Source organism: Lontra canadensis, unplaced genomic scaffold (genome assembly GCF_010015895.1).
Source record: "Lontra canadensis isolate GAN:19392208 unplaced genomic scaffold, GSC_riverotter_1.0 scaffold1, whole genome shotgun sequence".
Taxonomy (NCBI): Eukaryota; Metazoa; Chordata; class Mammalia; order Carnivora; family Mustelidae; genus Lontra; species Lontra canadensis.
This window is the reverse complement of record NW_022630995.1, coordinates 132024366-132035818: the sequence shown is the minus strand read 5'-3', so window position 1 is coordinate 132035818 and position 11453 is coordinate 132024366. Positions and strand designations below refer to the sequence as shown.

The 11453-nt window shown below is 36.4% G+C and overlaps 1 protein-coding gene across 3 annotated transcripts in view; it reads right to left on the bottom strand.

Annotated features, from left to right (window-relative positions):
• The window catches only part of KLHL2 (kelch like family member 2), a 105426-nt gene that overhangs the window by 1378 nt on the left and 92595 nt on the right, over positions 1-11453 (bottom strand). For 2 of the 3 annotated variants that reach the window (XM_032863676.1, XM_032863694.1), the window contains 5 exons: positions 7376-7573; positions 6439-6540; positions 5037-5165; positions 4276-4416; positions 891-1034 (listed from right to left, as the gene is read on the bottom strand). In XM_032863676.1, the coding sequence (XP_032719567.1) occupies positions 891-1034; positions 4276-4416; positions 5037-5165; positions 6439-6540; positions 7376-7573 (714 nt within the window). The remainder of the gene's footprint in view (positions 1-890; positions 1035-4275; positions 4417-5036; positions 5166-6438; positions 6541-7375; positions 7574-11453) is intronic. The other variant, XM_032863685.1, reaches the window with a different exon arrangement.

The window sequence follows — 11453 nt, the reverse complement described above, 5'->3', positions numbered from 1 at the left end:
TAATTTTTCTTAGGAAATATCAAAATCCACCTAATACTCAAAGGGACACAAGAAACTTTGGGGGGTGATGGATATTGTCATTATCTTGATTGTGACTGATGGGTTCACAGGTATATACGTATGTCAAAATTAATAAAATTGTACACTTTAAGTATACACTATTTATTCTGTATCAGTTATATCTCAATAAAAAGCTATTAAAAATTTCACCTAATTTTGAGCCATATTATTCTGGGAGCCTACTATATATAGTTCTTCTATTAGGTGTTGTTTGGATGATACATAAACAACAATGATGGCTAATTAGTATAAACTGGTTTCTCTCCACTCCTGGGTAATTAGAATAAATATTAGAATTTAAGGCAATATACATACGTATCTACCATTAGAATAATATGTCACATACAACTGTAAAGACTCATCATTATATTGATTAAAGATTATTACTATTTCTCTTACTAAGAGAATGGACCAAAAATGGTATTTTATAATTCACCCAGGGTTATGTGTAACTAAGAAAAATTACTCCACAGTCTCACTATAGTACTATCACATGGCACCCTGCCAGGGGAGATGTTGTAGTGGTCATATTTCTTGGCTATCTGAGTAATGAAAGCCTTGCCACATAGTGAACTCCACTCTATGCATACAGATTTTAGCCACATTGTTTTATTATATGATTCTGCACTAGAAAGTTTTGGGATTTTGAATTCAAATGACTGCAGAATGACAAAACAATACCAATGCTTTATTTTAGAATATATACATCCAATAGAGAATAAGAAATAAACTCTGAGAAAATTCTCCTTAGAATATTCATAATATAAAAATCATGATGATGTATTTTTTCCATCTAATAGAAGACTATAAGAAAATTAGACATTTATTACCTGCATAACTTCTCCCTGTGCTCATACAAGATGACACAACTGTCCATTTATCAGTCGTTGGATTATAATATTCTACAGATGCCAGGTTACAGGAACCATCATCCCCGCCAACTACATATAACAAACCATTAACTGCACAAACTCCTTTAAAAAAATTATGCAGAGAGAAAACAATTATTTTAAAAATCTGGGTAAATATATATATTCCTTTATGTATTTGGTGAGGTGGTCCAGAGACCCGTATTTCCTTGAAAAGGGGCAAGAAGAGAAATTGGTGAACATGAAAACAATTCCCTTTGTATCTATAGTCTAATACCACTTCTGAGCTCCTGCTTCTTCCATTTATGCAGTAGTTGTTTTATATGACCACTAAATGATATGAATTCAGAAATGATACTGAATGGTTACTTTATTTCCTATAAAGAGAGAAAGCATTATTTATTTCATTATTACTAGAATAACTCATTTTTTTGCAAAAATTCAAAATATCTAGAAAAGTATATATAAATAAAGATCACCTCTAATTCTGTACTAATTAGAATAATGACCACTGAAATTCTGATCACTACTTTTGCTGACTCTTATCTATGCATATATACTCAGATACTTCTTTTTTTAACCTTAAAGTTGCTTATACTACACACACTGCTTTATTACGCACCCACTCCCAAACAACGTACCTTGGACATTTCCCTAAGTTAATATAGATCTACATAATGTTTAATGGCTGCATAATATTCCATTTATAATACCATAACGTGATTGTCTTTTGCTGATAGATATTAAGTTATTTTCAGTTTTTTTATTTTTTTAAGATTTTTTATTTATTTATCTGACAGAAAGAGAGATCCCAAGTAGACAGCGCAGCAGGCAGAGAGAGAGGGGGAAGTAGGCTCCCTGCTGAGCAGAGAGCCCGATGTGGGGCTCGATCCCAGGACCCTGAGATCATGACCTGAGCTGAAGGCAGAGGCTTAACCCCCTGAGCCACCCAGGTGCCCCTATTTTCAGTTTTTTTGCTCTTATAGTAATGTTGCAATGAACAAGGATCCCTCTTACATACTTTTTTGCATACCTATGCAACTGTTTTCTAAGTATAAATTTTTACAAAGAAAACTGAGTTTTATTTTAATATATACTTTAAAAGCATACTTTTAATAATTTTAAACAAGGTTCAGAACTGGTACCAGAGAGCATCACAACGACCAGAGGATGTTGTCCACACACTGGTTTCTGTAGTTTTGTAGATGGTTTTGCTAACCTAATTAACAGATGCTTGTAGATTTTTTTTTAAAGGTTTTATTTATTTATTTGAGAGAGAGAATGAGAGAAAGCGAGAGAGAACATGAGAAGAGGGAGGATCAGAGGGAGAAGCAGACTCTGCCAAGCAGGAAGCCTGATGGGGATTCAACCCTGAGACTCCAGGATCATAACCTGAGCCAAAGGCAGTCACTTAACTGAGCCACCCAGGCGCCCTGCTTGTAGATTTTTAACATAACAAAGTAATGAGTCCAAATCTCTATATAACATTTAAAAGTACACTACCAATAGTATCTTTTTTCTTTTTGTTAAAGATTTTATTTATTAGATTGCACAAGCAGGGGGAGTGGCAGAGGGAGCAGAGAACCCGATGTGGGGCTCAGTGTGGGGCTCAATCCTAGGACCCTGAGATCATGACCTGTGCCAAAGGCAGACGCTTAACTGACGGAGCCACCCAGGCGCCCCAGCAGTAGTATATCTTCTGTGCAAATGGAATGGATTTTCGCTACTCAAATTCAGTTTTGTTACTATTCTAATTTCTTGACAAGAAGCAAATGCGTATCATTTTAATATAGTTCAATTGTTTAAAAAGCAAGAGCAGGATGATAGTTCTACATACACAATTTACTGCCTTATTCTTCTAGCTAGAAGAAATGAGCTAATTTTGATTTGAAAACAGTAAAACACAGGTAGCGGGAGAAAAAATCAGACTATTCCAGTGTTTAGGAAAATAATGAAAGCTCAGAATGCAAATAAATTCCCTAATCCAGCAAGGCACATGCACATATTACTGTGGCTTTTCTAACCTGATATGTATTGGGGTCAAGCACTTATTCTACTTAGGGCCCAGATTTGTGGGTCTTACCATGGTTCTGGACTATCTATAGCTAAGAGATTTTTAGTAATCTCACCAAATACAATTGACTAGATGTTGGGAAAGGTGCTTGTAGTCCCATATACTAGTCTCCCCTCATAATCACACAACTTAATAAGAAATTTTTTAAAAATAAAGAGAGATTTAGAAGAGCATTTTGGGGGGGGTGGAGGTTGCATCTTGCAAAATCATCCAGTAGTGTACAGTGAGTTTGAAAATCATGAGGAACTTATTTTGGACTATGGGAAATGGCATGAAGATAATGGAATTTTAAAGATGACTAGCATTTCCTGAAAAGACTATTTAGCTATGCTGAATCTATTTTCCATTTCTATTTCCCTTCCACAGTTCTTCTTTTTAAGTAGTTAGTTCCCTAATCGTGAAGACCTCAGCTTTCTTAAAATTACCTGGCTGCTGTAGGGCACCTGGGTGGCTCAGTCAAGTAAGTGTCTGACTCCTGATTTTGGCTCAGGTCAAGATCTCAGGGTTCTGGGATCAAGTCCTATGTCAGCCTCCGTGCTCAGTGGGGAGTGTGCTTGAGGATTTCTCTCCCTCTGCCTCTCCCCCTGCTCATGCTCTCTCTTTCTAAAATAAATAAATCTCGGGGTGTCTGGGTGGCTCAGGGTGTTGAGCCTCTGCCTTCAGCTCAGGTCATGATCTCAGGGTCCTGGGATCGAGCTCCACATTGGGTTCTCTGCCCAGCAGGGAGCCTGCTTCCCTTCCTCTCTCTCTGCCTGCCTCTCTGCCTACTTGTAATCTCTGTCAAATAAATAAATAAAATCTTTTAAAAAATAAAATAAAATAAATCTTTTAAAAAATAACTTATTGTTGATGTTGTTTTAGCTTTTCCAATTTTAGAAATCATGAACTATATTAAATTAGGGTTAGCTTCTTCAGAATCAGATAAACTACTAGCTTTTAACCTCATACAAATACTCAACCAGATAAACTCTGAGGACTGGGAACTCCAGTACATAATACATGGTATGCACTCAAAAATATCTGTGGTAAGAATGAATGAATTTAAGCATCAAATATAGAGGGCTCTTCCTCTGATTTAGTCTACATTATCACCAAAAAGTAGCCACTAAGCTAGGCATTCACTATATAAGATTACTATATAAGTTTCATTTTAAAGAGCTAATCTACTAGAAAACCCAAATCAGTAAAAGAAGAATGAAAATATACAGCAATACTAGTAAAACTCTGAATACAAATCAATATAAATTCCATAATTGTAAGCTAGACAGATACCTGCATTTCTTCTGCACATGTTCATATCTGCAACCTGTCTCCATGTATTGGTGGTGGGATCATACACTTCAACACTTTTTCGTACTAAAGGACCATCATGACCCCCAACAGCATACAGTAAGTTGTTTAACACACCAACACCTATAAAACACAAAGAACCAAACATGATAGTAGAGTAAAAGTGACAAATTTATAAGATCCTAGGGTTTATTCAAATGATTATAAAAGTAAGTCAATATTAAAGCACATAAAAAATGGAAATGAATTGGTTTGACAAATGAGAATTCAGTAAGAACTACTATTCTAAAAATGGCATGTTAAATACAATAAAAATAATATGAGGGTGAAACACAAAGAGGGAAGTCCTTTAACATAATCCTTCTGAAAATAACTTTCACGGTAAAAGCAAGCCAGTATTAAAGCACAAAACTTGTAAGAAATGGATAAGAAATGGATATATAAGAAATGGATATGAAGTTCAGTACGAACTAAGAACAAAAACTCAAAGAATGCCAAATAATATAAATAATTAAGTGATACAAGAAGCCTTTAATATAGCACTTAGGAATTGTACAAAGTGATATCTAAATACAGCTATCTACCTACCTGCCTAATTCAAAGGAGATTTAACAGTGTCATTAAAATCAGGATATGTAATATATTTTCTGGTAATATAAAGAGCAGCCAATGAATCATTTCACTTGTTTATTAATTCATTTCCATCATTTTCATGCTTTAATCTAAATGAGTTGCCTACATACCGGCTCCGCTCCGTCTGGTGCTCATTTCTGCTATATATGACCACTCGTTTGTTGTAGCATTATAGCATTCTACTGTGCTAAGACATTGACGTGAAGCTCCATCATAACCCCCTACAGCATAGAGTAAACCTAAACATGGAATCACAAAGAAAGCCAGAATCATCAAAAGCTATTTCTTCAAGGCATTACGTATTTTCCTCTACAGTAGCAGTTTCTCTTTTATTATTTTTATAAACTATAAAGATACTCCCTAGTGGTGACCAAAGGCATTATAAAACCACATTATGAAGCTCTGCAGGGCATATTTGATGATATTAACTTAAAATTTTCATCAACAAATCTGAATAATAAAGTACATTCATTGCATCTTTGGATAACATTTGGTAAGTAAACAACATCGTGGGAAACAAATACCTTGGTAATCTTAGTAAAATGGGAAAAAAAGTTAAATCAAAAATTAATACCAGTATACAGTAGAATATTACTTGGCGATAAAAAGAAATGAGGTACTGATAAATGCTACAACACAGATGAACCCCAAAAAACATTACTTTAAATCAAAGAAGCCAATCACAAAAGAGCACATACTGTATTATTTCATTAATATGAAATGTCCATAAGTGGGAAACTTATACATAGACAAAGTAGATTAGTGGCTGCTGAGAGCTGGGGAAATGGGGGTGACAGCTAAGGGAAGTGGGGCTGCTTCTTGAGGGAATAAAAATGTTCTAAAATGAATTGTGGTGATGTGTGCACATTGAACTGTACACTTTAAATGGGTGAATTGTATGGTATGTGAATTATATTGCAATAAAGCTGTTCTAAAAAAAAGTTAGTACAAAGAATTATACCAATAGTGGGGAAGGAGTGAGAACCCACAAATCTGCCCAGGCAGATTTAAAATAAAAAAAATTGCACCAAAAAATAATAGTTACAACCTTTCTTAAGCTCTTTCGGTGGACAAGGTAGGATATAAATAATTGTGGCAACCCATCCTCCTAAATGTGAAACAGCCTTTCTCCAGCAATAAAATTTTGCACATATGTCCTCTGATTTGTTCCCTCAACAACTGAATTGAGATCAGTTAACAGGTGTGTATAGGTTACAAACACAGAGAGAGAGAGAGAGAGAGAGAGAGAGAGAGAGAGAAAGAATGGGATGAAAAAGAGGACAGAAGGAGAAAAAGGAAGACTGGAGAACAAGGGCTTCCACAGTTTATGTACACAAGCTAATTTTTAAAAAATGATAAAATTTTACAGCGGCTCTTCCTTTCCTTGTTTAAATGATCATGTGCTTGCCCATTTAGAAAACTGGTGTTTAGATTATTGGAAGGATCACTCTTAGCAATCAAAAAGCCATACGTGCCTGGAAAGATTCACCTGAAACAACTGTCAGCACCCACCTCCGACAACACCGACACCCACGCTGCTCCTCCTTGTGTTCATTGGAGCCACGTGAAACCACTCATTAGACTTTATATTATATGCTTCCACAGATGATAAACCTGTAAAAAAGCACAATGCTCTTCATTTCCTCCTCTAACAAAAAAAAGTAAGGTAACTGTTCCTTTACATATATTACTAGGGAAAAGTACTTGAGGTATGTTAAATTGGTCTAAATTAAAAGAGGAAAATGGTGGAATGTAAACAGCAATTACATGATACATAGGATTAGCCTTTTTTCCCCAGGGCTCCTATCCAAGCTACTGACACTTCTTAGCTTTTTAAACATGGTAAGAGGACTGACAGTGATATGCATAAAGAAGAAAATTTATAGACTTAAGTACTCTTCCACTAATTAAAAGAACTCTTTTAAAAAAATTTATTTATTTATTTATTTGAGAGAGAGAGTGCGTGAGCACAGAGTGAGAGGGAGAAGCTGAGCAGGGAGCCCAATGCGGAACTTGATCCCAGGACCCCAGGATCATAACCTGAGCCCAAGGCAGATGCTTAACTGACTGAACCACCCATGCACCCCTTAAAAGAACTCTTGATGGGAGCTTTTAAACTTACCTTTATAATACCTGTTAAAACACTCAAAGTCTCCTAGTAAATTTGCCACAATTTATTCCCTAAACATGACTGCTATGTTAATTTTTTTTTTTTTAAGATTTTATTTATTTATTTGACAGAGATCACAAGTTGTCAGAGAGGCAGACAGAGAGAGAGAGGAAGAGAAGCAGGCTCCCAGCTGAGCAGAGAGCCCAATGCGGGGGCTCGATCCCAGGATCCTAGGATCATGACCTGAGCCGAAGGCAGAGGCTTTAACCCACTGAGCCACCCAGTCGCCCCTGCTATGTTAATTCTAATACAACATAGAAAAGACCAAAAGAAAGCTACCTGTGCTGCCATCAAAGCCTCCCACGGCATACAACAATCCATTCAGTACAGCAGCTCCCAAAGTGCTTCTGCGGTCCCGCATGTTTGCAACGCTGGTCCACTGATCTTTCACAGGGTCATAGGAATCTACAGTGCGGACTCTCAAGGAGCCATTAAAGCCACCGACAGCAAAAACAAGCCCAGCCATGTAGACCATCCCTGCCAAAGAAATCCAGCAGTTAACGATGAGTATGCAGCCAGACGACCACACTATCTTAAGGCTGCGTTCCAGTAAGCCCACAGCTGTTGTCAGAAAATAAACTGTTCTTGGGAGAACACCAACTAAATAGAACTCTATTCATTAGCAAGAATATCTAACCACTAAATTGTCCTCCTTTCCAAGATTATTAAAAAATGCAGTGGTGTGGGCTGAGGCATTATTTTGACTCTTGGCTTTTTCAAATATTTATTTACAAACTTAAATACTGAGGCAATATTTGCCAACTGCTTAAACCTGTATACAGCTCCCACAACTTTCAATTTTGGATCTTCCACTCTATATGTTTATACTCAATTTGCATAACGTACTGCCAGTTTATCATGTTAATAAGCTAAATCAGGGGTTGTGATTATTTTTTTTTTTTAGAAACTATGAGCCAGGAGTGGTTTTTACATTTTTTAATTGGTGAAAAACAACCAAAAGAAAAAGAGTATTTTGTGACACAGGAAAAATTACACGAAATTCAAATTGCTACACCCATAAAGTCTCACTGGAACACAGCCCCACCCATTCATTTATGAAGTGTCTAGGACTGCTTTCGCACTGCAGTGGCACTTGAGCTGTGACAGAGACCATATAACCCACAAAGCCCGAAATACTTATTTTCTGGTACGGTAAAAAGTTTGCTGACCCTGGGCTAATGAGAGGTTAGGAAATCCCTGAATGGAGAAGCCAAGTTGCTAGCTTCTGGGTTTAATCACTTTTTCACTTCTCTAAGCTTTTTCCTGTGGTTGTCCTGATCTGAGCAGCCCGTCTTACCACCCACTCTGCCTTCTTCAAGTTTCAAGTCCCAGTGAAAGTTCCACATTCTCTCGAACCACTTTAGCCTGAAGGGATTACCTCTAGCTCCTGAACCCCCTAGAGCAAATCGCACCTAGATACGCATTTGAGGTTAGTAAATCTTGCACAGTCTGCACTTTCATCACTATACAGTGTTCCAAGTTTTACTGGTCTTCAATTCTGTAGTGCTTCTGTCACGGCTCAGCTTGGGGCAGGCACAGTGCCTCATAGTTCTCTGAATCCAGCTGGGAGACCAGGAATCAGCAGTCCAAAGTGCTGACCAGCTGAATGTTTCATATGATGTCATCAGGCAAGCCACAGACTGCGAACCCCGACTGTCTTACCCTCTGGTGCTTGATCCCCCAGCTCCCAAAATATGTATGGATGTGCAGTCCTTCCTATGGCATGAAGACTCTTTACAGTTCAAATGAAACTGCCTGTGTTGGCAGCTGTCAGGGAAAGGAATGACTTTTCAGTCCCTGGTTCGATGAGGAAATGAATACTCAAGTTACTTTCCGGTAAATCTCAAGGATTTGAGGAGAGCTGTGGGCAACAGACAATTTAAGTACACAGAGAACTAATGAATGATGAAGAGTAACCCCTGGATTTCCTGAGTGCCCTTGATAAAGAAAATGTGGTATTTCTCCTACGAGGGAACAGAGCAGGCAGTATGAATCATGAGGCACACTGAGGAATGTTCACTGTGGGAATCTGGACCATTGCAGTGTTCATTTTCTTTTCTCTCCAAACAAAACAAAAATCTATCATCTCTCAGAGATTTGATACAATATGCTTAGCAAGTGCTAGGGTATTTCAGGTGATAAGGAAGAAAACGACGTATGAGTCCAAACACTCTGGGTGGAGAGGGGGTGAACTAAAAGAACGGATACTCCCCAAAATTACAGGGAAGCCCCCAAAAGTCTGAGTAATTTGGCCAGAATTCCACAGTTAAAGGGCATCAACTCCAGTCTGAAGTGGGTGGGGAGGCACATTGTGCTTTCACGAGGGCACTATGAAGGTAAAATTTACGCATGAAAAATACACTTTGGAATGGACCCAGTCTAATGAGTTATAGTGCAATAAAAAGGAAACTGAATCAGGAATCAGATATGAAATGAGAAACCAGTTATAAATATCAGGGAAGACTCCAACAGTAACAATAAAGAAAAAATATCAAAGAATGACCTTGCCAAGAAACATTCAGAACCATATGAAGAAAATGTTAAAAATCTACTGAAGAAAGAAGAAGCAAGTTCCATCACCAGTCATGTAACTAGTCCCATCGTATCTTAAAACAAATTATAAAGCATAGTAATTATAATGATAACTGCTCTATTTTGAAGCATAAATAGACAAGATGAGTCAATGGAATAGGACAGAATATTCAGAATAAAACCAAATAAATGTAGAAACTTAGTATATGATAAAGGCAGCATTTCAAATGAATGGGAAAAGTTGAATTAGCCAATAAAACATCTTCAAACTGGCTACCATTAAAAAAAAAAACAATTCCACATCTTAATTCTTATATCAAAATAAAGTCTAGATGTTTCTGATGTGAATATAAAAATTAAAATTCTGCAAATACTAGAAAAATTCATATTTTAAAATATAATTTTGTTTTAGGGGAGAAACCTAGCAGACACCACCTTAACCAAGTGACTGAGGTTAACATCACCAGAGATAATCATGATAACCTCCATCTAATCATGAGAAAACATCAAACTGAGAGACATTCTTCAGAACACCTAACCAAGGAATTAAGGGCATGAAAGATAAGGAAAGACTAGAGCTATCACAGATCAGAAGAGAATAAGGAAATATGACAAATCCAATATGGGTTTCTGAAACAGAATAAGGACATTAATGAAAAAACTCGTAAAATATGAAGTCTATAGTTTAGCTTAAATAGTAATGTACCACTGCTAATTCCTTAGTTTTGAAAATCGTATCACAGTTGTATATTAATATTAACAAATGAATATATCAGAACACTTCATAGTATATCTTTGCAACTCCTCTCTAAGTGTAAAATTATTTCAACATAAAAAGCTTAAAAATAATTTGTTTTTTTAAATAATTTTTAACTTAAATAAAAAACATGTATATACACACATACACAAATAGTTTTGAATAAGCCCTTTCTACACAATGAATCCTTAAATCTAAGGGCAAACCTTGATGTACAGAATTTCATAAAATGGCAAATATTTTATGTGGTGAAAATAACACAAGTAAAATCAAAAAGAAAAGATTAATACAAATATTCACACCACATATGACAAACAAAAATGATACTTTCCTTACCATATTATCTGTCAAACCAGTGAAATAACAAAAAATGGCAAAAATCGTAAACTGACAATTCAGAAAGATGTTGAGCTCTCCTCATAATAAAGGAAGTACAAGGTAAGATGAGATAACGTTTTCCATCTACCAGAGTGGCAAAACTCAAAAAATTTAATCCAAGGTGTTGTTGGGAATGTAGGGAAATGGGTACCTTCATATTTTACTATTTGTGGTAGTAATAATTGGTGTTTCCTCTTTGGATACCCTTTGAATCAGTACTTAAGTTCTAGAGTTTTACCCCACTAAAATATATTGGCACATGTACGTAATGATGTAAGTGTCAAGGATTCATTGTAGCACTGTTTATAATGTAAGATTAAAAACAATTTTAATGTTCAACAAAAATTAGCAAAAACTATACTACATCCAGACCCACCCCCAAATCTTAAACAGCTCTTAAAGAATGAGATAACTATGCTGCTATGTAACCATCACCAAGTAACCAAGATAAACTGCTAAAGTACTACGTTCCATTTGCTATGGGAGCCATGAATTATGGAGTTTGAGTCTGAAGAACCCTTAGGGGTTTACAACTGCCTTTCTGCTTGCAGTTTTGGCTAAAACAGTTTTGGCTAAAGTCTATTTCAACAGGTGTTTATAAAATGCATGCCTGGAAGAAGGCAACTAACTGTGGATTATATAGCAAAGTCAGGAATCTCTTAGAACGAAGGGTCCCAACCTAAAGAATTA